Below are 27,009 nucleotides of genomic sequence, written 5' to 3'. Positions count from 1 at the left end.
GTAGAGTGAGAAATGAGCAAGCATAATAAATTACAATTACCTATGCAATTGAGAGAGAGAGAGAGAGAGAGAGAGAGAGAGAGAGAATGGCTCATTTTATTTGCATAACCTTAAAGGTTCCAATTGGATATAATCACAAATTCAATATTCCCCATCAAAAAAAAAAGTGACCTGTTTTAACCAGAAACAACAACTTAAAATTGCGATAAACTTAATATTTTCTCAGAGGCTATTCAACAAGAGTATACAGACAGTGGGTTGTTTAAAACCAAAAAGAAAGGCAAGGGGACTTTTAGTTATGAACCAACTAAATTCAAAACTCCTGAAATGAGATTTAATCTGAACAAGAAGGGCTAGGCCCCGCTCTCAGCTGGCTGAAGAAAATCATTCTAGTTCCAGTAGTACTCACACATGCAAGAAATTTGAGACACAATTTATTTCCAAAAGGTACATTCAAGTGGACAACAAACCCGCTTAAATTCTGAAATCAGAACAAGAGCATGATGAAAAGTTTGGTCTTTCCTCTGAACTGATAGTGGGAAGAGTTTGCATAAGTTCCTGGAAATAAATCAGATTTCAAAAAGAAGAAAAACAGTCTTGAATGTGTCTTTTTTTTTTAAATAGTTAAAATATGTAGAATAAGGTATTTTAGATTGTCTTAACTTTAACTTAAAGTTACATTTTGGTTTCTAATAAGTAAAATGTGTGTCTATTACAATAAGAAAGAAAGAAGCAAGCATTTGATTTTTCAGTAATGAGTAAGATTCCAAAAGCATTCCTGTCCACCCTCGACAAACACTTTTAAATCACTAATACTCGTGATGAAAAAGACTCACTTCATTTTTGACAAGATTTTATGTACACTAGTAAATCTAAGTGTAATACCCATCACATAGTTTGCAAAAGGGATAAAGTTGAGGTCATAAAAGAACTCTCAATAAATCCCTACTTTTTAAAGTACTGCTGACAGAAAGAAGCAGTATCTTGTGTTTCTGGTTGGATTATTCAATTGAATATATTCATATAGTAACATCAAAAATTTTGCTTCAAGTACTGTATATAATGCTGACTTTTAAAAAAAATTTTTTAATTAAAACACAATGGTCAAGGACCTACGGCAACAAATTTTCCCCTTAAATCCCAGAGCTTGAGAACTCAAATTCCTCTGCTAACTTCCTTATATAACATTCTTTCTAGTAATGTGGGCAAAAATGTGCTCAGATTGTCAGCTGCCAATGACTGAGTTCTCTGTACCAAATTGACTTTACATTAACTACATAGGGAAAAAAAAAAGTATTAAGACTTTAAAAAAATTAAATAAGAGTAAAGAAAGGAATAAGATGATTTCTTCTTATGGAATCCAAAAATGGAAAAGTAAAAAACCCTAGCAACTGTCCTCTAATAAATTGAGATTTATAAAAAAAAAAAAAAAGTCTCCTAATGTCTTCATGAAATTAGAAAGTAAGAAATGTAGTATAGATTATAATTTTTAGAAAACATTTGTTTCACTTTTAAGCTTTTTTTAGAGTATGTAAAGAGCTGTGAAAATGAAAGTATGATAATAGTGAATGTTAATTTTAGTCAAAATTTAAAGGAGAGCTCAGTTAAAATTTTCTATCTCAACTTCCCTGAACTGATCTGCCTTTTTCTTCCATTTAAATACATTTTAGATTCATTAGCTTCAGAATTATGAAATTAACTTCCAGATTATAAAACAAAAATGTGTGTGCGAAAATGTTAAAAAAGAAAAGTTCCTGAACTTAGAAACCACTATTTTTTCCATTCTATTTTCGAAAACAATTTCTTTCCAAATCTCTAAAGCAAATAATCCCCAGGTGCTTCCTGTCAGTTGTGAAGAACATTCTATTTAAAGACAACAGGGAACAGCACATTTTACCCTCTCTTGTCCTGCTTAATGTGATACTGGGAAAATGAAGTGTTGGGAATGAAGAGTTCTGATTAGACAGGCTTTCCATGTGTCTCCGTTTACTTCTTTAATTTTAAGGCATAAGTCTCTGTAATGATAACAGAGCAGCTTACAAAACCACGGAGAACCAGATCTTAAATAGAAAACCTAACATAGTTTCTCTTTTTCTTTTACTTGTTTACCCTTTTTCTTTTTTGTTGACACCTAGATTCTAGTCTAATGTGTGACTGTATCTTTAAGGATAAGTTTCAGGGTGACAGAGCTGGGTTTTTAAAGGGTTGTTTTACAGACAAGCAGGTAATTTTATCAGAGAAAATCCTGACTAATTTCTGTAATTCCCGAAGAGTTGGCTATAATTCAAAAAGTATTTTGGGCTACCACTATGTTCACTTATAAAGAGATTTAATTGCAACTTGAAATGCAAGGCTTTTTGGTTTTTTTTTTTTTTTTTGTCTTATTCCTATTTGATATCTTGATACAGTTTCAAATCTGTACTAAGGTTTTTGTTTTGTTTCTGGCTATGCGTTCAGAAATCTCTCCTGGTTTGGGGGACCACATGGGACTCTGGTGATCGAACCCTGGTCCGTCCAAGGCTAGCTCGGGCAAGGCAGACACCTTACCGCTTGTGCCACAGCTAGGAAGGAAGGAAGGAGGGAGGGAGGGAGGGAGGAAGTTCAATTAAAAAGAAATAAGGACAGAACTAAATATCCAAGTCAAAATCAACAATAATAGGGGCCAGAGAAATAGCGTTTGCCTTTCATGAAGAAGGACGGTGGTTCGAATCCCGGAATCCCATATGGTCTCCTGTGCCTGCCAGTGGCGATTTCTGAGCATGAAGCCAGGAGTAACTCCTGAGCACTGCTGGGTGTGACCCAAAAACAAACAAACAAAATCAACAATAATAGAATCAAGGGACCTAAAGTTTAACAATCTAAACTGAAAGAGGCCTGTTATATTGACAGGTCAGAGGTCAAAGGGTGGTAGTACAGGATGCACTCTGGGTCCATTGGTAGAGGGAGGTTTACAACTGGTGGTGGGAAGGGCCCTGACTCATTGTATATCTGAAATTCAACTATGAAGGACTCTGTAAATCACAATTGTTTAAATAAAATAAAATTTAAAAAATAAAGAAATATAGGACCGGAGAGATAGCATGGAGGTGGGGCATTTGCCTTGCATGCAGAAGGTCGGTGGTTAAAATCCCAGCATCCCATATGGTCGGTCCCCTGAGCCTGCCAGGAGTGATTTCTGAGCATAGAGCCAGGAGTAACCCCTGAGCACTACCGAGTGCAACCCAAAAACCAAAAACCAAAAAAAAAATAATAATAATAATAAAAATATAAAGAGCTTTCTTCCATAAGGCAGTATGCTTTTAAGCGCCTCCAGCCAGAACAGATCATGCATCCCTGGTGTGTCAGAATCTAGATAAAGTCAGATCACCCTGGTAATAAGCACAGGCAAAGTTCATCCTCTTCCCCAGAATGACCTGTGAGTTACAGGAACTCAATTTTGCTGTCCCTAAAATTCAACACCCTCACTCCCACCCCCACCCCACATCCCATCCAGAGTGGATGCAAAGGCTAAATAATTGGTATGAAAAGAAACACAAAACGAGGGGAAAAAGGCAAGAGATGGGGAGAGTAGTTGTCATAGGAGAAATTTTAGGCCATTGCTATCCTTCCTTGCTGTCTTTTTAAACTGACCTCTCTGAAAAGGGTATTAGAAAAGTTGTTTTTCCAATTCTATCCAAGGGTTTCTAAAGACAGTCGGTTGTTTCCACTGGAGCCAGTCAAAGCATGAAGCCAAGTGCCCGGCCCAAAAGCTCTGGATGTCTGTGGCCATGCCCTTCTGAGCTGCTCCAGGCTTCTAGCCAGGTCTGAAGGCCAAGGGCAGAACACTCCAGAGACCTCCTTTCTGGAATGGCCGCTTAACTTCAAATGGCCACTTAACTTCCCGCTCACTTAATCAGCAAATGAATAAGCTTTTTGATCAGAGTACTAAATATGCTATATAAAAATAAATAATCGCCTAAGGTAAAGCCTAGGTTGTATTTATAACTCACAAATCAAAAATCACATTTGAAGTATTGAAATAATACACTGAAATAAGGATTTTTAGGAATTTGATTTTGAAACACCTATTCCAAATGTTAATGAAGAGGGGCTTACATACACGGTTAAGGTGTAAAGTTGTAGCCATACATTGACATTGTGTTATAAGTCAATGAGAGATCAATGAGATTGTTATAAATCAATGAGATTTAATTTAATTTAAATTAAAATCAAATTTTCAATATCCCATTCTAAAAAGAAAAAAACAAAACTTTCATGCATGCAGCCTTTGTTAACATTCTATTGCTGGAGATACACTCAACACATACATATATATAATCACAAGCACACAAAATCATTAGCACAGATCTTTGATAAAACCATTGTAATAGCTGGAAACTGGAAACAATGTCTATCCGTAAGTGAACGGGTCACTCAATGATGGTGCAAATCTATGTAATAATTGGCTAATGCTGACAAGACTGTGGTTGAGCTTTTAGTTCCCATAAAAAGATACAAAGCTCCATAGATAGTCAACATATGCTTGCACAGCAAACTGTAGAGCAGGGTTACAGCATAACTCTATTTTCGTGATTTTTTTAAAGCAACTTAAATATATGCTCACCTCACAATAAAAAATTCTTGGGGAACAAAATAATGAATAGAATTTAACAAGAGTTGTCTCTGGAGAGTTAAAAGAAAGGAGAAGGTTGGCAATTTTATTATTTGCTTCATATCCTTCTGAATTTGATTCGATTTCTCTAGCCCAATCAGTAATAGCCACTTTATGAATTTTAAAATAATGAGGGGGGATCAGAAAGAAGAAACAGAAAACAATAAAAGATTAAAAAAAAAAAAAAGATAGATCCCTTTTAGGAGACAATCCTTGGGCGCGACTTTGCCTGGCCACTCATTCTATGTATGGGCTAAGTAAGGTTATGTAAACACATAACCAAAGGATCGCGGTGCGCTGGGGCCTGTGAGCTGCGCCAGGCTCCTCTGGGTGGTCTCCAGTGTCAAAGGCATGGGCATCTGTCGTTCCCCATCGCTCCGTTCTGAAAGCGTCAGCAGCCCCCTCTGCTCCCTGTTTCCCCCTGCTTCCCTTTTAGGCTGAGCCTTTTTCAGCGAACAGGCGAACACACAAGGAACTTTTTCTGCATCTACAGGCAGCAGCAAGATTCCTTCCCTGTCACCACTTCCTAAAAACCCGGCTCCAAAATACTCCAGCCAAAAAGAAGCCAACTTTTCAGCCAGAACTTTTCTCCCGAATGTAGACCCACATTTTGCCCTCAACCCCAGACTTTCAGATTTTCCCCTCATTCGCCCTTAACTAGTTCCTAGAAACCTCTAAGAGGCTAAGAGGCTAGTCCTTTCTCTGGTCTTGGGAGATGTAAATCAAAGTCAGCCTCTCCTCTCTCTAATGCTGAGACTTGGCTTTAACCTTTATTAACTGTAGAAAAACAAAAAAAATCTCCTTTCATTAACCTGCTTGTTAAATGTCTTTTCAAAGGGATGGGTTGGCAGTTCTGGAGCTTAACTAAATATTTCTTCACTGATTAAACATTCCTTACTCTAAATTACATTTCAAAAAAGAATTTTTTCAGAGATAGTCATTTTGTTCCAAGTGTATTCTGAGACTTAACCCTCTACAGTACCAACAGAAAAAAATTAAAAAAAAAATAAAAAGCCAATACTCAGCCACAGTGTGAAGAGAGAAAAGAGGGCTTTTCAAGAAAAATTAAGTGATTGTATTACTCGGTGACACCTCTCAAACAACCGCCAGTAGCTTGCTCTTCCAATATTTATAATATGAATAAGAAGGAAGATGTATTTTTCATGTGTGAAATGGAAAGCTTACTTCTTCCACTTCCCCACAGTGCTTCTCTCCCTCCAAAAAACAAAACCAAACAAAAGTCAGCAAGAACAGCAAATAGTAATCGCCTCTCAAGCGTAACCCCAGAGTAATCTCTGATAAAATATGATGAGACTAGAAGGGAATAATGAGTTTTTCTAAAAGTTTGGTGGATAGTCTGTTGTCAGAAATTAAAACTGGATCTTATCATACTGGTAACACACCAAGAAAATCCAGATACTGAATTTTGTTATAAATTTATATTAACAGTCCAGTCCTTTGGTTGAAAATGCTGTTAACAAAATAAAACGAGTTATTTCTTTTGCCACTTGAAAATAGAGTTCATCCATAAAATTCATGAAAACACTAAATTCTAGGGCTGGAGTGATAGCATAGCAGTAGGGCGTTTGCCTTGCATGCAAACCAGGATGGAGCTGGTTTGATCCCCGGCACCCCTATATGGTCCCCTGAGCCTGCCAGGAGCAATTTCTGAGTGCAGAGCTAGGAGTGACCCCTGAGCATCGCTGGATGTGGTCCAAAAACCAAGAAAACAAAACAAACAAAACCAAAACACACAAAAATACCCACTAAGTTCCTACGGATCAACCTGGAAATGTATGTTTGCTTAGAAAAGTTCAAGACATCAATTTTATCTGTCGAACGTTATTACAAAACATCAAACCATAAAACAATACATTCCTGGACCTCAAAAGGATAACAACCAGTCAATCAAAAGCTGAATTATCAACATGAGCAAAAAGAGCTGGAGCAATAGTGCTTAAAACAAGTAGAGCATTTGCCTTGCACACTCCATACTTGCTTTCATCCCCAATACCCCATATGGTGCTCTGAGCCCACCAGAAGTGATCCCTGAGGACAGAGCCTGGAGTAAGCCCTGGAGTAAGTGGGCTAGCAAACAAGCAAACACAAATCTGGGCAATAGAAATTAACCACTGCTACCAAGAACCACCATGAAAACAAAAGAAATAGGAATAAAACTTAAGTCTACTTTGTCAATTTCTGTAAACTCCAAATCTATCTTTGTAATCATATTACATAGTATTAGTCAACCTGCCCTCATTTTCTCTCATAAACACAATCAACAAGAGTATTTTGGGATGTGCATTTCATTACTTTGAAGCTAAAGCAACAGACAACATGGGAATTTAGGGGAAAAACATATCCCCTCCACATAAGGTGTCAGTAATGTGCATTGTGACCTTAAAATGGAAAGTCCCTTGGGATCTATTAGTAATTTATTCAACACCTACAGTGAAACATGTAGTTTCATGTAGTGGGGACTGCCAGGCTCTTGTGGACAGAATTTGTAGTGAGTTAGAGAACACTATAAGAACAAAAGAATGTGGGACTAGCATGGGGACAAACGATAGCTAATTTTTTTTTAGACCCATCTATATTACCAGTACTTGATTTTTTGTTTAATTATCCATCTTTTCTTTCTGGTGAGATCACATTTTCATTTTGATTTTTTATTTATTAGTTTCAGTTACATATTTATAATAGTCTTCATGTTTATCATTTTGATGTAGTTTCCTTACTTCACCATATCCAAAGTTCTTATGTGATCTCTAATTTGCCTCTTCCTTCTCCCATCCATGCACCACCCTCCTCCGCTACTTGATTTTTTTTCTAAACAATATTACATATCTGTGTGTAATCACAACTTTAAAATGAAGAAGCAATGGAAAAGGAGAAGCAGCTGTAGAAAATGATAGGAAGAACATGGTTTTGTCATCATCATAGGGTACATGTCCCAGGCCTATTAAATACTCTGAATCTCCAGTATCTCCCACCAGCTCTTCCTCTTTATCCAACTCCCCTTGGCTTTTGTGACCACTTCAACTTTATTAGCTCTGAGCTTTGACCTCTCTGGAGACCTTTAAAAGTCCAGAAAAGACTTTCTCATAATAATGTCTTTTTATTTATTAATAATTTTTATTTTGACCAAAGTAGTTTACAAATCCTTCACAGTAGTATTTCAGTTACATAGTGGCATTGAATCAGAGGCATTCCCACCACCAATGTTGTCCTCCCTCCACACCTGTTCCCAGCATTCATCCCATATCACCCCTTCTTTGCCCCCTCCCCTAGGCTGCTAGTATAAGTGGTCCCGACTTCTGTGTCTAGCCTGTTGTAGATTGGGTATCGATTCTGTTGTAGTTGGCTTTGGATTTGGTATTAAAGTCTGATCATTTTTTATTTCTACTCAATGTTCATATGACTGTTTGGTCTCATAATAATGTTTTTAAACAATAAAAATTAGTGAAGAGATTAAGCTACATACATGTGACAGACCATGGTTCTATCTGCCAAAAATGGCCTTTAAGCACAGAGCCCCTGAAAACCACCAAGTATGACTACAGAACAAAATGATAATAATAATAATGATATAATTAAAGTCATAGGTTATAAAGTATTAGTTCAATGAAAATTTCATATACCAAATTACTTTTAAGCTGTGACATAATATTTGTTTCTTGGCTAATTCATTAAATGGTACAATATACTTTAACAATGACAATAATTTTGGTTTACAGTATGTGTCAAGGGTATTTTGAAATACCTGTGATAACTAGTATATACCAAAATACCTGTTTTCTACCAATGATAAAATTGCACCTTTTGCTTAATTCTACTGTACTCTGTTGCTTGATTTCATATCATTCCAGGAAATACTAGATTTCAGTTCTAGCTCAGTGATAATAATGTCACTTTTGATGTATCCAAATCCACATATTCTAACCACTGGATCCATGATTCTCTTGCATACTCAAGGCCTGGGATAAGAAGTCCAGATCCGGGGTCAAGGCCCTCTAGCCCACCCAGCCTGCCCACTCCACCACTTTCTCCCATGGTGGCACTTTCTCCCATTTGAGAATTCTCTCGGTTCTTACTTTTGCACATGAAGCTTCGTCCATAGCAGCAGAATCTGGTTATTGGGCATTAACCTGATGTACTCTCCTCTTCTGGAATCTGTCAGACCAATGCAGTCTTTGGGTTCCTATTAATAGCCACTTTCTCTCCAATACCTTCCCACAAATGCAAGCAACTCCTCTTCTGCTTCTCCCCTTTCAGCCCTCATTAGCCCCACAATCTCATGGTACAGTAAGAGCTGGCACGTCTGTCTCTCCACTCCTCAACAGATTGCAGATTTTTTTCTATAATTTTCTTCTAGAAGTGGGTCATACCCAGCTCTATGCTCAGGTGGGATGGGGGAAATGCAGGTGGAACCTTCTACAGTGTGAGAGATCAAAGCTGGGTGGACCCAGAAAGACAAGTACCTTAACCCCTGTTCTCTCTCAGGCCCTGAGAAGGTGTTTTGTTTTGTTTTTTTTTTTCCACTTTCTCCAGGACTTTGCCTCCTGCTTGGCACAAGGCAATGGCAGTTCATTAAATATTTGTTAAGTAAAGGCCTTTCCTGTGACTCCCAGACAGCTCACACAGAGGAAGGAGAGTAATGATTCTGTAGTAGCTGAGAAAGGTCTGGAAAACAAGGGGATGGCAGGAAAGAATGAAAGAGACTGTGTGTCCTGGAAGTTTACCTGAGGGCTCATGAGTTAGCTCCAGAAGAAACAAAGCAGGAAACAAGATTTATGTGGCCTATAGCATCTGTGCCCTTGGTTCCTGCCCTGCTACCCATCTTCTGGGCCTAAGATGGGGCAGGCTGAACTGGCACCATTGAAGTCTAGCCTAGGAGTTGGGAGTCAAAGTGACAAGACATTTAAATACCACCAAGGGATCCTTGAATTTTTCCCTTGCTGGCCTGGGTTCCAAAATGAGTCCTCTAGTCACATGGACACACAGGGTGAGTGGAGAAATCTGTGCTGCTTAAAGACAGAACATTTTGTTGTGTTAAGCTACTGAGAGTTTGGGGTTGTTTTGCAGCATTGAAGAAAAGAACATAACTTTAGTTTTGGAGGTTGTTGAGATAAGTTGGGTCAAGGGCACATGTGTTTCCTATCCAAGATCATTCATTCAATCCCAAGCACTCCCTGACCCCTTAGAGCACCAGATGGTGGAGTGGACCTGGTGTCCCCGAGCACTGCTGAGGCTGAGCAATGCCACAGTACCAGGTCTGAGCATGGACCTGCCTGGCACAGATGGTTGAATAGAAACATTAGGAATGATCCCAAATCCCCTTTCCTCATACTGAATAAAAACACCAAAATCTACATTATGGGATCAGGCACAGGAAAGTTTTGCATGTGTGAGGCCCTGAGTTTGATCCCTGGCACAAACACAAAACAAAGGTAAAAACTAGATTTCTGAATGTCACATTCAGATAATTCACTTCCAAAGGCAAGAGGTGATGGGGAGGAAAAAGTGTGTTACTGCTGCAGAGACCAAAAAGGGAGAAGGAAGAAAGTGTGAATTTGCCCAGACAGAATCCTCTCAAGCTGGAAACTCAGGATTTGGGCTAGTCTTGTATTTCTCCTGAAGTCAAATTTCACCACATGATAAATTGGGTAGGGGAGGGAGTTTCTAGCCCTTTCACTCTTACAAAGTGTCTTGAAAGGTACATGATCTGGCACTATGTTTTCTGAGCTTTTTCCACTTTCTGCTTGAGGAATTTTAACACTTCCCCAAGTCTAGAAGTGTATAAAATAGGTACATATAGCCAATATTTTTTTTTTGTTTTGTTTTTTGGGCCACACCCGTTTGACGCTCAGGGGTTACTCCTGGCTATGCGCTCAGAAATCGCCTCTGGCTTGGGGGGACCATATGGGACTCCGGGGGATCGAACCGCGGTCCGTCCTACGCTAGCGCTTGCAAGGCAGACACCTTACCTCTAGCGCCACCTTCCCGGCCCCATATAGCCAATATTTACTGAAAATTAAATCACAAAATTATTTGAACACAGATGCTTATGGATTTCTTTTGACCACCACACCCACAGTTTAAGAATAAGGTGCTAGAATTTATCACTAAAATGTGGGCTGGCTGCAAGCTTCAAAAAAGGTGGGAAAGATCTTTAAGAAAGAGTAAATCTAAGCAAATATTTGTATCAGACTGACCTGAGAACAAATCTCAACTCCTCGGTCTCTTAATTTCTGCCTCAATCTCCTTATCTCTAAAGGAGACATGACAGGGCTTACTTCAAAGGTTATGTTGGCAGTATTCAATGAGGTTCCATGGATCCAAATGCCTTCTTAAAGGTTCTAGTTCAGGGAAATCCAAGAACTGATGTATTCTGCAGTGGCTACCTCAATGTCATACCTTTGACACAATCTATCCTTCTGTGCGCCTTCCTCCTGGAGGACTATTTGTCTCAGCCATGTGATTTAAAATATTTAAAATAGATCCAGTTAACCCAAAGAAAGAGTCCAGGGGTTAACTCATTTGCCATAAATGTGGCAAAATCAGGTTCGAATCCCCAGCACCATACATATCAGGTTCTAGGAGCACTTCCAGGAAAGATCCATCAGCACAGAACCAGGAGTGATCCCTGAGCACTGCCAGGTGTGGCAACAAAACAAAACAAAAAGATCCAGGCAAGTCTATTTATGAAGAAAGACTGAGGGCTGGAGTGATAGCACAGTGGTAGGACATTTGCCTTGCACATGGCCTTTCTGGGTTCGGTCCCAGCACCCCATATGGTCCCCCAAGTCTGTCAGAAGCAATTTCTGAGTGCAGAGCCAAGAGTAACCCCAGCATCATGCCTCCCCAAAAACGACTGGGACAGGATTATTCATTCATGCTCAATATTATTTTCTTTGTACTAAGGAATCTAATTACCTTAGTGCATTCTAGATCTGGAAGTTCTCTATCTCTCTTTTATGAATGTCTTGATTTTGTGTGTGTGTGTGTGGTTTTTGGGTCACACCCGGAGGTGCTCAGGGGTTACTCCTGGCTTCATGCTCAAAAATTGCTCCTGGTAGGCACGGGGGAACATATGGGACACCGGAATTCGAACCAATGACCTTCTGCATGAAAGGCAAATGCCCTACCTCCATGCTATCTCTCCAGCCCCTAATGAATGTCTTGATTTTTTGATAAGAAAAAAAAAAGCTCAAAGGCATTTCTGTCCATTGCTAATTAGTCATTCATGAGAACAATGTGTAAATTTTTTTAAATGACTCAAAACCATGCATTCTGCATACAATTTCTTGAGTGCAGCTAGTCTAATGACTGCTTACATTCTGTGGTGTGCAGCTCCCAAGAATGATTCAGGAGCAGAGCAAAAACAATCTTCCAGATCCCCTAATTTAAAAAAATAAAAAAGCCTCTAAGATGATGATTTACACACTACAGATTCCTGTTTCTCCATCGAAATCAAGATCTGAAATATAAACCCACAATCTTTTTTTTTCTCCCCCAGTGGGGAGGAAGGTGCCCAGCGGTACTCAGGGGCTGTTCCTCGCTCTGCTCCCAGGACTAACTTCTGGAAGTGCTCTGGAGACCATATGTAGGCTTGGAAATTCAAACCAAGGTTGACCACATTCAAGACAAATGCCTTAACCCCTGTACCATCTCTTTGGCCCCCAAACTCTTTAAGAACAGCACTCAAAAATCTGTAGCCAGGAAAGAACTCAATGTTCTTCTACATAGGATGAAAAATGGAATTAATTCATTTGTGGAAAAGTGTAAAAAGTTCCAGAATTAAAAGAGAGATAGTATAGCAGGGACGGTGATTGCTTTGAGTGTAGTCAGTTCCGGTTCAAGCCCCAGCATCTGATATGGTTCCCCAAGAGCCACCAGGAGAATTCCTGAGTGCAGATCCAGAAGTAATGCCTGAATATCACCAGGTGTGGTCCCCAAACCAAATAAACAATAAGCATAAATTATAGAATTGAGGCAACATCTCCACTAAACTGAACTCTGATTTCAGCAGAAGTATGGCACTTGCCCTGCTCTGACCATGCCCATCTCCTTAGCACAGAGTTGCTCCAGTCTCTGAACACTTTGGTGACCTCCAGGAAAGGTCCAGCAGGAGGGTGCCAAGCTCTCTCTCTCATGCAGGGGAAGAAACTAAGACCCCAAGAGGTTCATTATTCAACCCAAGACCAAACAACCAGAAGTGGACCCCAAGCTTACTTTCTGGTTCAAACTTCTGCTCACCATATCCCCGCTTCCTTTGCTAGGATTGGAAGCTGCCAGTTACCCCACTTGCCAGGCATTGAACAGATTTTTAAAGGGGAACTTGTGTTTGTGCTCTAGGACAATGTGAGTTCTCACACAAGGAAAGTCAACAATCAAACTCTCAGCGCCTTCTCCCCAGCCCCTGCCTCCTTCCTTATCCTCTGAGATGTATCCACTTCTATAAAAAGCCACTGGCCCCATGTACATCCCCTAGCTCTCAGTAAAGCCTATGAACTGCTCCCCATATAATGGTGCCTGAATCTGCCATCCTCTTCAACCTCACCTAGGGGTCTGCAGAGGCTCCATTTCTGCCCTTTTCCCTCTGACCCCCTAACAAGGCTGACTGCACCATCTACCAGGGATTACCATTGCCTTTACCACTGTTCAGCAACAAATCACCCCTCTGTGACTCCTTTGGTTACACAATGAGGTCTCCTTAGACGTAGATTGGAACTGCAGAGTCGAACAAAAACCTGGATTGGATAGGGGTGCAGGAAAACAAAACAAAATCTGGATTGGGGTCTGAGTAATAGTACAGTGGGTAGTGCACTTGCCTTGCATTCAACCTCTAGCCTCATATGGTACACACACCCACGCGCGCACACGCACACACACCACACCACACATACACACATACACACACACAGTACCACATGAGTGATTCCTGAGTGCAGAGCCAGAAGTAACCTGAGTATTGTTAGATGTGGTTCCCCCCAAATCCAAAACAAGAAAAAACCGGGGGTTGGCTCTATAACTACACCCTACACAGGAAGATTCTTTTATCTCTCAAGCCTCAGTGTGATGTTTGATACAGCAAGAAAATACAGACATTCAGTTTGTTTCAGAGGACATAGAATAACTGTGTGCAAAGCTCCTAATGGAGTACTGAATTATTATTAGTCCTATTCTTCTCTAATCCTGCCATGGGAGCTTTCTTAATGCACAGATTTTTTTTTAACTCTTTTTCTATTCCTGGTGGGATATATTAGGCATTCAATACATGCTGGTGGGGAGTAAGGAGTGTAGCTAAAATGAAAATGAAAGCAGCCAAAGGCTAGGATGTAAGGCACCACAAACAAATAATAAAAGAATGAGTGAAAAAAGTCAAGTCAGAAGGGTGCAAAAAAAAAAAAAAATCTTAACTGTTACAACTGAAGACACCAGAAAAATAGAACACTAGGTAAAGTGCTTGCCTTGCATAGTCAACCCAGGTTCAATCCCCTATGTTCCCTATGGTTCCTTTAAGCACTTCAAGGAGTGATCTCTGAGTATAGGCTAGTGTGGACCCTCAACCCCCCAAAAATTAAAATATAATTGAAGAGTTGTTTTAAACAACAGTTAATGGATTTTGAAAACACCCTGTCCCTCACTCCTAAATATACTCAGGAAGCCAGCCTATAAAGCTAGTAACAAGGAGAAAACTGCATCTTTCCATTGACTAGTCTGCCAGGACAAGGTTTTAGAGCCCACATAGAGTAGGCAAGCATACTTTTATTTATTTATTTATTTATTTATTTATTGGTTGGGGGTTGGACCACATCCAGCAAGCTCAGGGGTTACTCCTGGTGGTGCTTGCAGGACCGTAAGGATTCCAGGAAATGGAACTCAGATTGTAGGCATGCAAGACAAAGCACCCTGTCTGCTGTACTATTTCTCCAGCCCTGCATGCAGACTTCAAAGGAATAAAATTCATTTTTCATCTGTTTACTCCTACTGCTCTCTGAATACTGACAAGCTCAAAGTAACTTTCTTACTCTGACTAGGTCCCAATTCCCAAGAGATACAATGCCTAGATCAACTATGTGTTGGCAAACCAACCATCTAGACAAGGCCCAATTGGGAGCAGCTATCAATTTCTAAGATGCAAATACTCACACCATGGCTGACTCTAATTTCCTCATGATTCATAATCCTGCTCACAAAAATCCCTACTACTCAACAATTGGCTCAAAGGAGTCCTGATTCTCTTATCTACCTTAACTTTCTATTCTTATCCTCTTGGGGTGAGGAGCCACACCCTGATACTGCTGGGGTAACATGCAGTGAACTCAACCCTGAAGCTCATACACATAAAGCACCCATGCCAGTCCCTTGAGCCATTCCCTTGCTACCCTGACTAACTTATTTGTCACTTCGTTATTTATTAACATTTATTGTCTGATAGGGAAGGGAAAAAAAATCAAATAACAGGTAAGCAACTGACGTTCTTCAGTGGTTCTAGTAAAGGAAGTAAAACAGGGAGGAAGAGGAAACTACTAGCTGTCTTTTATGGGTATCAATCATTTCCGTTCTCTCTGCCCCATTACTGTAGGTAAGTAGAAACAGGTGCCCTAATCAAATCTGCAAAAGAGACTTAGTCTGGAGAGAAGTGAGGCCCACAACCTGGAAACAGAAATGAGAAGGAAAACAGCTAGGATGGATACCTAAGAAGGCTCAAGTTCATCAAGATAGTAGAGATGTTAAAATAGGAAAACAAACCTATGAGTGTAAAAAAAAAAACATTGTTCAGCTAGGGCAGTGGTCCTCAAACTATGGCCCATGGGCCACATATTGTATTTGTATCTGTTTTGTTTCTTCATTGCAAAATAAGATATATACAGTGTGCATAAGAATTCGTTCATAAGTTTCGTTTTTACTATAGTCATACCTTCCAATGGTCTGAGGGACAGTGAACTGGCCCCCTGTTTAAAAAGTTTGAGGACCCCTGATAGGGGAAGATTAGTGCTTCTTCAGGCTGGAATGCAAGCAAAAATCATCCTCAATGAACAGCAGGGGGAACCATCTAGAAATCATATAAAACTGAAAGTTGGTGGTAGGTATTCACACCCAATGGTTCTCAAGAGTCACTAGGATTTAATCCAGGTTTCCCCCATATTACGTTTTCTGCACTGTCTCTCTTGAAGATGAGTCTTCTTTGGGTTGAGCATCACTCCTGGCTATGCCTGGATATGTGAGTGCTGGAAACCGAACCTGGTTTGGACACATGTGAGGTATACATGTATCTGTGCTGTTGGACACCGGAAATGCTAGGGAGATTGGTAATGAAAGCTTGCTTGCTCTCTCCCAAGAAAAGGGGCTTCTAGGATCATCTTTGTGCTCAATCCAACAGAGGAGGCCATTAGCTATGGTTCCTCCCCTTGCTTGCCCCTGTTCATCACAAAGGTAATACTTTCTAGAAGGTTCCCAATCTCAAGACCAAACAATAAGACCAGCACTGAGAGACCATCAATGCCTCAGTAAAACATTAAAACAGGACCAGAGTGATAGCACAACAGGGAGGACATTTGCCTTGCACATGGTCAACCCAGGTTCAATCTCTGGCATCTCATAGAGTTCCCCTGAGCAACACCAAGAGTAATTCCTGAGCACAAAGTCAGGAGCAACTGCCAGGTGTGGGCGGAGAGTGAAAGCTGTCAGCGAGTCACTTTATGTTTCTGACTCAGTAAAGGTTTACAAAGGGGAATCAATTTATTTGCACCCCATAGTAGGAACCCAGGTCTCCCACAGGGTCTTCTGGGGCAGGGGAGACAGCCCAGCCCTGGCCATGACTTCAGCTGCCTCAGATAGTAGTTCTGGCCATGCCAGGACTTTCATATGCTGCAGCAGTCACAGCTGTCACTTGATTTCAGTAACAGAGTGAAGAAAACTGAACTCAAGGCACCGAGAGGAAAAATTTGAAAAATCAAAAATATGTGAGGAGGAGCAGAACTAGAAATGCAAGCCTTGGGAGGAATGAAACCGAATCTTTGTGCAGAGGAGGGCCGACAAGAAGGACCCAAGGACACTTCCAACCCGTTCAAGGGGCCACCATCACAGACCAGAACAGAAGGGACCATCAATGCCTATAAAACAAACATTAAAGCAGGGTCAGAGTGATAACACGTTAACTTAAATATTAATTATAGAATCCTTGATGGTGGTGGATGATGGTGGATGGATGAGGCCTTTCTTGGCCAGGCCAGGTGCCTGCACCCCCTTTCACCAACGGGTCTGTAGTTATCAGGATGACGGTGAAGAAATAATCCACAGCAGTGAGTAGAAGTCAGGAGACATTGAAGCTTTATTTAGGCCTTAATTGCCATGGGCATCTCAGCTAGCCTTTTAAGCAGCCTCCTCCAGCTGCCCTGCATCTACTCTGTTTCTCCTCTCTCCATCCTGCTTCCTCCTCCAAGAGGCTTCTCTTGCTGAATCTCTTTATCACCCTCACTCAGGCCTCTCTAACTAACAACTACAGACCCCTCCCAGAAGTGGGTGGGCCTGGCCATCAGGTAAGATTAGCATTTGGCCTGGGTAGGGATAATAGTAACAGAGTGGAGGGCCTTTGCTCTGCACATGGCCAATCCAGGTTTCATCCCTGGCATCCCATAGGGTTCCCCTGACCATTGCCTGGAGTGATTCCTGAGTACAGAATCATGAGTAACCCCTAAGCGCTGCCATGTTTGGCCCAAAATAAGCAAAAACAAAAAAATATTAAAGCACAGCAGTGGTGGAAGGTGAACACAGTAAGGGGGATTACTGTGAAGGAGGACATTGTATGTATCAGCAAAACTTTGCCTCAAATAGGATATTCTAAAATGATGGATAAGCTTAAAAATAATAATAGGGAAGTAGGGGCAATAGTACAGCTGTTGGACGTTTACCTTGCATGAGGCCAACCCAGATGGACTCTGTTCAATTCCCGGCATCCCATATAGTACCCTGAGCCTGGCAAGAGCGATTTCTGAGTGCAGAGCCAGAAGCAACCCGAGTACCGCTGGGTGTGACCCAAAACCAAAAATAACAATAATAATTATAATAATAATAAAGCACATAACAAAAGTGTGGGATCTGGGGCTAGTTTACTGATTTCAAAACCTGGAGGTATGAAGGCAGATAGATGGAAGAGAAGAGAAAAGAAAGTTAATCATAAGGTCTATGAGAGGGCTAGAGCAATAGCACAGCAGTAAAGTATTTGCCTTTAACGCAGTCAACACAGGATGGACCCCAGTTCAAATCCCAGCATCCCATATGCACCCCCAAGCTTGCCAGGAGCGACTTCTGAGCACAGAGCTAGAAGTAACTCCTGAGTGCTGCCAGGTGTGATCCAAAACCAAAATAATAAAAATAAATAAGGTCTATGAAATCACTGAATTATCCACCTCCAGAATATAATTACCCTCTTTCCCTGGTGCCCATACAGCCAGGCTGTGCGAGTTGAGCTACAGGAACAACGCTATCATCCATCCAGGGCCAAAAAGCAAGGCAGGAAATAAATTAGCTGGGACATGGTGCCCACGAGCAGGCCCAGGAAGAATGGGCTCCTCCTGTGAGGTGGCAGGTGGGCAGTCACCCAAGCATCCGTGGCGCTGGGTGAGTCACGGCTGGCAGAGGCAGGAATGAGATCATAAAGCAGCACGCAAGGCAGGTTCTCGATTTTCAAGCAGCAAACAGGTCAAAAATTTTGAGACAAACCAAAGAAAGCAGGCTACAATGTGGATCCAGGCACCATGAAGTCCACTTCCTGGGATGGGGTGACGGCTGGGAATGGAAGGACCTCACCCAATATTTAAAGCCTGTTAACATTTCATAGGTGGGAAGTAGGAGGTTGGAAGGTTGGGACGAAGAAACGTGACATCAATAAGTCAGGTCCGGGGCGGAGAGATAGCATAGAGATAAGGCATTTGCCTTGCGTCCAGAAGGACGGTGGTTCAAATCCTGGCATCCCATATGGTCCCCCATGCCTGCCAGGGATGATCTCTGATTGTAGAGCCAAGAGTGACCCCTGAGCGCTGCCCAGTGTGACCCAAAAACCAAAAAAATAAATAAGTCAGGTCCAATAAAATCACAACAGCAGGTAGGCCTCTGGCCTTGCATGAAGCCAAACAGATTCAATACCGGCACCCACCATATAATTTCCCCAGCCATCAACACCAGGAGTGGTGCTGAACACCACTAGGTGTGGCCCCAAAATCCTCCCACCCCCGCAAAAAATAGGTGGTTTCAGAAAGTTGATTTCAGGTGTTAGCATTTTAGAAAGCTGAAAGCTAGGAGAGGGAGCTACAGTACCTGAATAAAAGGAATAACAACACTTTTTTCTTTCGTTCTCAAACACAGAAAGCCTAGGCATTTTCTCATTTAATCTCACACATTCAGGGCTGAGGGATCTGAACCAGTTGTTGGGCGGCACTGCTGCCAATCGACCTCACACACCTGCAGGACTGACCCTCAGCCTGGGGTCAATACCAAAATGTCTCCTACCCTCCTCCCAGATACTATATTCTAAACACAAAAGCAAACACCACCACCACCACTGCCTGAATACATTTCAAAACAACACTCCCATTTGAAATTACCTAGTTGGGTGATTAAGTACCACCTTGTCAGGATTTTCTGACATGGTACAAAAGAAAATTTTAGCACCTAAACTTTAATGGTCTTTTCTCCATTATTTTAAAACCCTTGAAAACAAGACTTCTTCAGCCCCTAAAAAAATCATCTCAGGTGCCTACCATAAAGGAACTGACAATAAAAAGTCATCTCAGGTGCCCACCCTAATGGAGCTGACAAACTCTCCAACTCCAACTCTGCTCAGACTGCAAACCTCTGAAAGTCTGTAGGAGCTATACGAATTCTATATACTAATCATCCACTCATTAAGAACCATACCTTCCCTAATGCCCAATATCGTGTAAGGAGAGTAAAGGATGGTTGTTCAATTTTTGTTTTGTTTTGCGAGGGGGATGCTAGGGATTGAACCTAGCATGCAAGGTCGGTACTGTAATCCTAGTATTTTCTCGCTCTCTGGTCCTAACCTGGGATACTTTCCCCTGACTCTGCAGAGAACTTACGACAAGTGTACAATATGAGCTTAGTTTTCCTTCTGTACAATATGTACAATCTGTACAATATAGCTAGCTGTAAAGGTAGTAACTGTACCACTGGCCAGCTAAGTAAAACAATACATCCTACCCACCCAACCCTGGGGCAAAAACCATCCGGTCAAGCTCTCTCAATCCCACAAGACTAATTAAGGAACCTCTATTCTGGGGCCAGAGACAGCAGTAAAAAGGCTGCGGGTTCCTTTTATAGCCTGCTCTGACTTGTTAGTCTGGATCAATGTAGAAATAGCAGCAATTTGCCCTTCTCAGTTTTTCTCCAGGAATAAAAAGGGCTACCTATTCCTGGAATGCTTCCTCACTGGCCAGGTAGAAGGTGAACCTCCTTAAATCACAACACTTTGTTCATTCCGCAGTGTGAGACTAAATGAGATAATGCCCAGAAAGTGCTGACCGAGAACCTGGCACTGGGATACACCCAGAAAGGAAACTCTATTAGTAATTATAAAAATAAAATGAAACCAAGAATCCCAAACTCAACCGAAAATACAGATACCAAAATATTGTCTCCGAGGGTTTATCAATTTACTAGGAAGAGGGCAGGTTAAAGAGAGGCCAAGATCCAAGATCACCGTAGTCTTCTCCACAGAGGGTCTGGCAATCCCCTAGTATTCTCACAAGGTGCCACAGAACATTCCAGAATATGCTTGCACACGGATCCATACCCACCAGTAATGCCCAACTCCTAATAACCAAGAAGCAGAATGTTAGAAATCATGAAAATAAAAGTGCAAACGACCAATATTTTCAAAAGCACCTTGGATTGGGTCACAGGAACTTTTTGTTAAGAAAGTGCAGACACTCTAGAGGACCATTGGAAGGAGGATGGAAAAGCAAGCCCAGAGTCTGAGCCTCATAACAAGAATGACCATTCCATCACCAACCACACCCTCCATGCAAACAGTCTTCAGTCTAGAATCAGGGTTGCTTACTCCAGTGGCAAAGTCTGTGCCTCACATGGGTGAGGCCTCAGATTCCATTCCTGGCACTCCAAAAAGCTACCAAGATTGCCTTCCAGAGGGACACAGAGCAATTTTTTTGTCTAGCTTGACTGCATACACAAAGCTATGAGTCCCTTCCAGATTCAAAACTATTTTCACCACAGTTGCACACTCTGCAGAAATTCTGGGTTTTCCTGTGGAGGGGAGGGGTGAGGGGGATGTGCTCCCCTGCAAATGCCTAGACTAGAGGTTACCTTCAATTTCTTGCTGAGTTCACTCCCAGCAGTGCTTTAAGGATTAAACAGGGATGGGGTACCCCCTGCATGCAAAATCTATACACAAGCCCTTACCTCCCTAGTCCAAGGGAACTTTGTTTAAATGTGCAAAATGGACAGTAACTCCAGAATTGATGATTGTCTTTGCAGCAGTGGTGAGGCTGTGTAGCAGAGAAATAAATGACCACAGAACTTTGGATTTGGGGAAGAGGGAGGCTGGATTCCCCAGTTATTCGTGCAGTCTGGGCCACATTTGGTGATTCTAGGCCATTCATTGAGCAAGTGGTTCAATGTACTCGCCCAAGGATGCAATGCTGTTAGGGTTGTGTGGAACTAGGAACCACCTGGGCCAACCGAAGTGCTAAGAGGCCTTTAGAGCTACACTAGGGGAAGGCACATGTGTGCCAGAGGCAAAACATGAGTAAGCCTAAGGCAGGCTTCTCTCTGGAACCCCTGTACTAGCCACCCTGACCACTTTATCTTTTTAGTATACTTTTATATTTTGTATTGTGCCTTCTCAACATGTAAAAGACTGGACCATATAATAAAGTCTTCTGTTAGTGCCTAAACTCTGGAATTGGTGTGATGCTGATTCAACTTGTAATAGACCAGTTCCCCTCCACAATTCAAACTGCATCCTGCAATGGACAAAAGCAGCTTAGTACTTGAGAGAAGGGCACATAATACTATATTACTATTATTTGGTTGGTTTCATGTGATGTCCATTTTTATGGCAATCCTCTATTCCTCAGTCCTTATATACTGTGAAAGCAGTATGTTCTCTCCGATTCAGAGTAATAAATGCAACTTGTAAAAGTCAGGTTTTCTTTTATTTCATACATTCTAATCAAATAGTAACAGTAGTAAATAAACACTTTGAAAATAAAACAGGCAAGTATCACCCTATATCTGGAAGAAAAATTAAGTCAAAGTATTATTCTACATGGTAGAAGGGAGAAAACTGCTGATGTCCAGGGCGAGACAATTCCAGGACGACTCTGAACTCTCTACAGCCATTTCCAAAGCAATGGCAACGGTCTGAATTAAATGTTTCATCAACAAGGTTTCATTAACAAGGATCAAGTTGCACCTGTGTGGCACGACATTCTAGTCTTTTAGCCTCGGAGGAAAAGACAAAATGGTCTTTCCCATTTTGCACCAGTTTGAAAGAGTTTGAAATAAGGCTCCCTTAAAATGGATTACTACAGTACTTGTCCTCGTGACAGACATCATACATGTAGTAAACAAAAAAAAAAAACCAAATACAGGCTTTCAAGGTCGCTTTTTTTGGTTGATTTGGTTAATTGCATAAAATGAACGATAAATATTCACAAGCATTATCTGTTTAACAAGATTCCTAGGAACATCAGAATGCAAATTTCATACTGTCTTATCACACTCAAATCACCAGACCTCTGAGGGCCTGAAGTGAAGCCAGTGGGAGCCACTAAAGTTCACCCTCTCTGACCTAACCTACCAGAAAGGAAGCCCAGAAGGGCCAGGCATTCTGATCACAAGCTTCTTCAGCCTTTCTTTGGGCTGTTTTCTTTTTTAATTTAAAAAGGGTCAACTGGTGTTGGGTCAGGCTGAGGAAAGGAAGCATCACAGAGGTGACAAAATTGGGGAGGAGAGGTGTGGGGGCCAGGGTAAAGAAGGGACATTAACTACCTATCTAGTCACAGGTTAAGATTAGATTAACTTCAGCTGTTCTTAAAATTGCTTGTCGTTATTCAAAGCAGTCACTCCTCTCCGAGAGATTGGGTTCTCTTTTACATAGCTGCATTCCAAGAGAGACCCCCCTCCATGAGGCAGGTTTAGAAAAAGAGAAACACTTATACCTGGAATTTATACTCTTCCAAGTAATCTTTGAGTCTGGTGGGCAAAGGCAGGCCCCAGATGGCGCTGGTACACTTGTTAACGGTCAGTCTACAGAGATGCTGCAGCGGTGGCGCGGATTTGTAGAGTGGTTTGGTCAAGTAAAGGTGAACCGTGCCGTTCCGGGGGGCCTCAGGGCCTGTCCGCTTATCCTTGCACATCTGAACATAGTAGTCGATCAGATGAACCACACTGTCAAACTGCTTAAGCTTGGACTTGACACAAATGATTGAGTCCAATCTGAACTTGCCATCCTGGTATTCGATGCGCAGGTTAGTGGGCCCAGCTGACGTTTTAACAGAGATTGTTAGTAGGTAGTCTGAGTGCGAGCTATCTCTAATCAAGAACGTTCCTTCTCGCGCCTCTTTTAATTTCTCTTTGGCTTCGTTAACAGTCATACTCCCCCAGTACCAACCTGGGGTTTTTGATCAAAAAGAAAAGAGGGTAAAATAGTTATTATAAAGGTTTTTTGTTGGTTTTAAGTAGGGCGAAGGTATTTGGCAGCAGTTTTCCTACTTAGAAAGATAAGGGGTGGGGGGAGTGCAGGCTTAGAAGAGGCAACCAAAACTATAAAAACTAAGGAAAATTTGGGCCCACTGGAAACTGTAAAGCCAGATTTCTTTTTTAGGAAGGAAAAAAAAATCTATCCTGGTCTATAAACGAGCTGACTGTAAATTTTTCTCCTTAACAGAAGAAAATCTGTGATCAGAGACAGCGGTGGAGCGCTTAAGTTTCAAAGTAAATCAGAAAATCAGTAGTCAGAAATAAAAGCCAGGCCTTCAGTCAGCAAAACTAGGCCCCGCGGTCAATCCAGGATGGTCTACATAGCAACTTTGGGGCTGCTACCTCTACAACTTTCTCAATTAGTGGTAGCATCTCTCCGTTCTTGAACTAAAAAAAAAAAAAAAAAACAGGGCAAGCTGCTTGTTTTTAAAAGGACAATTATAGGACAGCAGATACTGCTTTCGGCCTTAATTACTACGGCCTTATCAGCTCTTGAGAAATGAGGGAAACCCCAACGGATCAATAGCACTCGGTGTTTACAATCTTCGCTAAACTCCGTGGGACTTTGCCCTAATCCAAAATCTAATCGCTAACTACCATCCAATCTCCCAGCATGCTCGATTTGATCCGCACCACCTCCCATCCCGTGCCCAACCCGTTTGCAAAAGTGACCAGGGGAACCACCTGGACTTAAAAACCGTGGGCAGTGTGCCTGGCCCCCCTTAACAAAAAAACCTGCGCGCCCCTGTCCTCTTGCGGGGATCCCTGCAAATCTGCCGTTTCTCCAGTCAAGAGAAAGCACAGGGCCCGCGTGGAAAGACAGACTCGCAAGAGGGGAACTTTCCTCTCTCCCTCTTACTACCAAAAACTTGAACTTAGCCGCAAACCGCAAGCTTGTGAGACCCAGTTTTCGAAGTAAATCTGAGCTAAACGCCAGAAAAAAAATTTTTTTTCGAGAACCCGGGATACCCCAGCGAGTGGCCATCCCGGGACTCCCGTGCGCGCTGGTTCCCGGCACTGCGGTGGTGGCGGCGGCCGCCTGCGTGGCAACTGCCCAGAGCCGGGGCTGGGCCAAGCGAGGCCGCAGAGACGCCCGGTACGCTTGCACCCCGCAAGAGTGGGGATAAAAAGAAATGCGGGTCGAGCTGACTGCCGCGGCGGCAGTTGGGGCAGTTTCTGCAGCCGAGACCCGACCGCCGATTGCTAATGGCTAACGGGGGTCGGTCCAAGCGATCCCCAAGAAACTGCCCCTAGGAGCCCTTCCCGCACTCCGCCTCCGCGTCCTCACTAGAAGCACTTTCGGGTGCAGCCCCGGGCCAGGCGGGTCCCTTCGGGGCCAGCGGATCCCTTTTTCCCCCCCAGCGCCCGGTTTCCAAGTTCCTCTCCCCGGGCACTCTCCAGGGGCCCCGCGCGCGTCGCCTCCCGCCATCCCGTCCGCCCACTCTCTCCCTACCTGTTTGCCCGAGTTCCCGCAGGGCCTTGGCCAGGCGCGCGGTCTCGGGGGGCGGCTCCTCCGTCGCGCCCGCGCTGCCCCACTGGCCCCGCGTCCCATCCGCGCCATTCCCGGAGGGCTCCAGGCACCGCAGGGTCATGGGAGAAGAGGAGTCACCGCGCCGGGCACAGGTGGCCGCCTCGGGTCAGCGGGATGCGGGACGCCAGTCCCCGCGGGGTTTCCCGGGTCGAGCCGGAGCAAGGGCAGGAGCAGGAGCGGGAGCAGACTGGAGGGGCTGCGGCTTCCCCGCCCCGGGATCCCGCAGGGCCGGCAGCGAAGTCACCCACAATTTGCCTGCAAAGTAGGAATTGAGGGTTTAGTCTGCGGCTGCATCGGGACCGGGTGAGAGTGCAGAAACGTGGAAAATCCCGGGACCCCACCCCCTCCCGCTTCTCTGCTCCTACACCATATCACACGCAAGCATCCGGTTTGGGGGCAAAAATATATATAAATAAAGAGAAAGTGTGGCTCCCCAAGGCCAGAGTTGGGCGCCAAGAGAGGGGTGGGGTGCAGCCGGATGAGAGTGGGGAAGCGTTTTGTTTTCCCGCCCAGGAGCGGCTCACTGAACATTGCAGGCGAAGGAGCGCGGGTGTCACCTGCGGGACGGGGAGGCAGGTAGAAGAGAGAGGCCCCAGACTTGGGCAAGTCAAGGAGGAAAACGCCAACGGGGCGCCGCGATCCCCAAAGGCACCGCAGAACCGGCGTCTCCGGAGCTCCCCGGAGGAAGCCCACACTCACCCCTACTCTCCCCACCTCAACCCCCCCCCCAAAAAAAACAGGTTCCCCGCCCCACGTTCCACTGCGCCCCAGCCCGAAGCCGCATCCCCATCCCCAGCTTCCCGGCGCCGGCTGGAGGGATCCAGAAGGGCGGGAGGAACCCCGCAGCGCGCGCGCCTGCAGCGGTTCCCCGGGCCCGGCGGCGGCGGCCGCTCATTGCCGCCGCGGGCGCTGTCGAGGAATCCGGTGGAGCGCGCAGCCCGAGCCGGAGCTCCGAGCCGGGGCCGGGGCCGGGGCCGAGACCGAGCCGCCGCGGGAACCGATCTAGCCCTTACTTACCTCGGCCCGGGCGTCCGCCGCTGCCTCCGCACTAGGCAGCCTCCCTCCCCAGATGACCTGGGGCGGTGGTTCGGGGGATCCGAGCGCAGGGGTGTCTGGCCCGGCTGGATGGACCGACCCCGCCGACTTGGAATTTGGGCACCCAAACACTAGGGCTGCCAACGGCGCGGCGGCGGAGAGCGCCCAAATTCTGGGCGCCCGGGACGAGCTAAATTAAATGAACTCCACTCCAGGGATCGTCGCCTGCCTCGACCTCGACCCCACCCAGGGTCGGACAGTCGCTGGGGTCCCCTCCACTGAGCCCGAAGAGGTGGGAGCCGGGGGGAAAAGGAAGGAGCGAAAGCAGGGAGGGAGGAGCAGGAGATCAGGTTGTCAGGAGGATCATGAATTTGGCCGGCGGTTAGGACGAAGGAGGAAAAAAAACAACTCGAGGATTCCGGACCGGGGCAGGAGCGGGAGAACTCGGGGGGTGCCCGGCCGCGCCCCGCAGCTTGCCCCCCCTCCCGGAGACCCTCCCGGGGACGCAGCCTTGGGGAGCTCCTCGCCCGGACCCGTACCTGGCGCCGGTCCCGACCCGCGCTCCTCCTCCGACCCCCGGGCAGCGGCAGCGAGCGCAAGGGACCCTCCTCCGGCCGTGCGCCCCGAGCCCCGGCGCACCTGGTTCGCCGCCCGCGCAGCGCCGGAGGCGGAGGGCGCGGAGGCTCATGCTTCGAGGGAAGCCCCAGGCCCGCGCGCCGAGCCGAGCCGAGCCGAGCCGCGGTGGCGGCGGCGAGACTTGGCAAGAGTTAACCGCCGGTCGTCCCCGGAGCTCCGAGCGTGCGCGCGCGGCTCCAGCCGCCAGCCCGACGCGCCTCCCTCCTTCCCTCTCCTCCGCCTCCCCGCCCTCCCCGCGCCCCGCCCGGCTGCTGCCGCCGAGGCCGCTTTCCAGGAACTTTCCAGGAATCCGCCTCACGTGACTGCGGCCCGGGCCGCCGCTTTAAAGAGGCTCCGGCGACGGCAACTGGAGCTCCGAGCGAGCATTCGGGCGCCTCTCGGTTGCGGGGCGCTGCAGGGAGGTTTG

General features: G+C 44.4%; 1 protein-coding gene across 1 annotated transcript; it reads right to left on the bottom strand.

The window, feature by feature from the left end:
- Positions 1–22,565: 22,565 nt before the first annotated feature.
- On the bottom strand, positions 22,566–26,590 carry SOCS2 (suppressor of cytokine signaling 2). The gene is made up of 3 exons (XM_049782845.1): positions 26,507–26,590; positions 24,855–25,187; positions 22,566–23,312 (listed from the first exon to the last, which is right to left on the bottom strand). The coding sequence occupies exons 2-3, from the start codon at positions 24,991–24,993 to the stop codon at positions 22,855–22,857; spliced, it is 597 nt and encodes a 198-aa protein (XP_049638802.1). The 5' UTR covers positions 24,994–25,187; positions 26,507–26,590; the 3' UTR covers positions 22,566–22,854.
- Between the last annotated feature and the right edge of the window lie 419 nt (positions 26,591–27,009).

This window comes from Suncus etruscus, chromosome 11 (assembly GCF_024139225.1).
Source record: "Suncus etruscus isolate mSunEtr1 chromosome 11, mSunEtr1.pri.cur, whole genome shotgun sequence".
NCBI classification, from domain to species: domain Eukaryota; kingdom Metazoa; phylum Chordata; class Mammalia; order Eulipotyphla; family Soricidae; genus Suncus; species Suncus etruscus.
The sequence above is the reverse complement of the archived record's forward strand: the minus strand, read 5'-3'. Positions and strand labels throughout refer to the sequence as shown.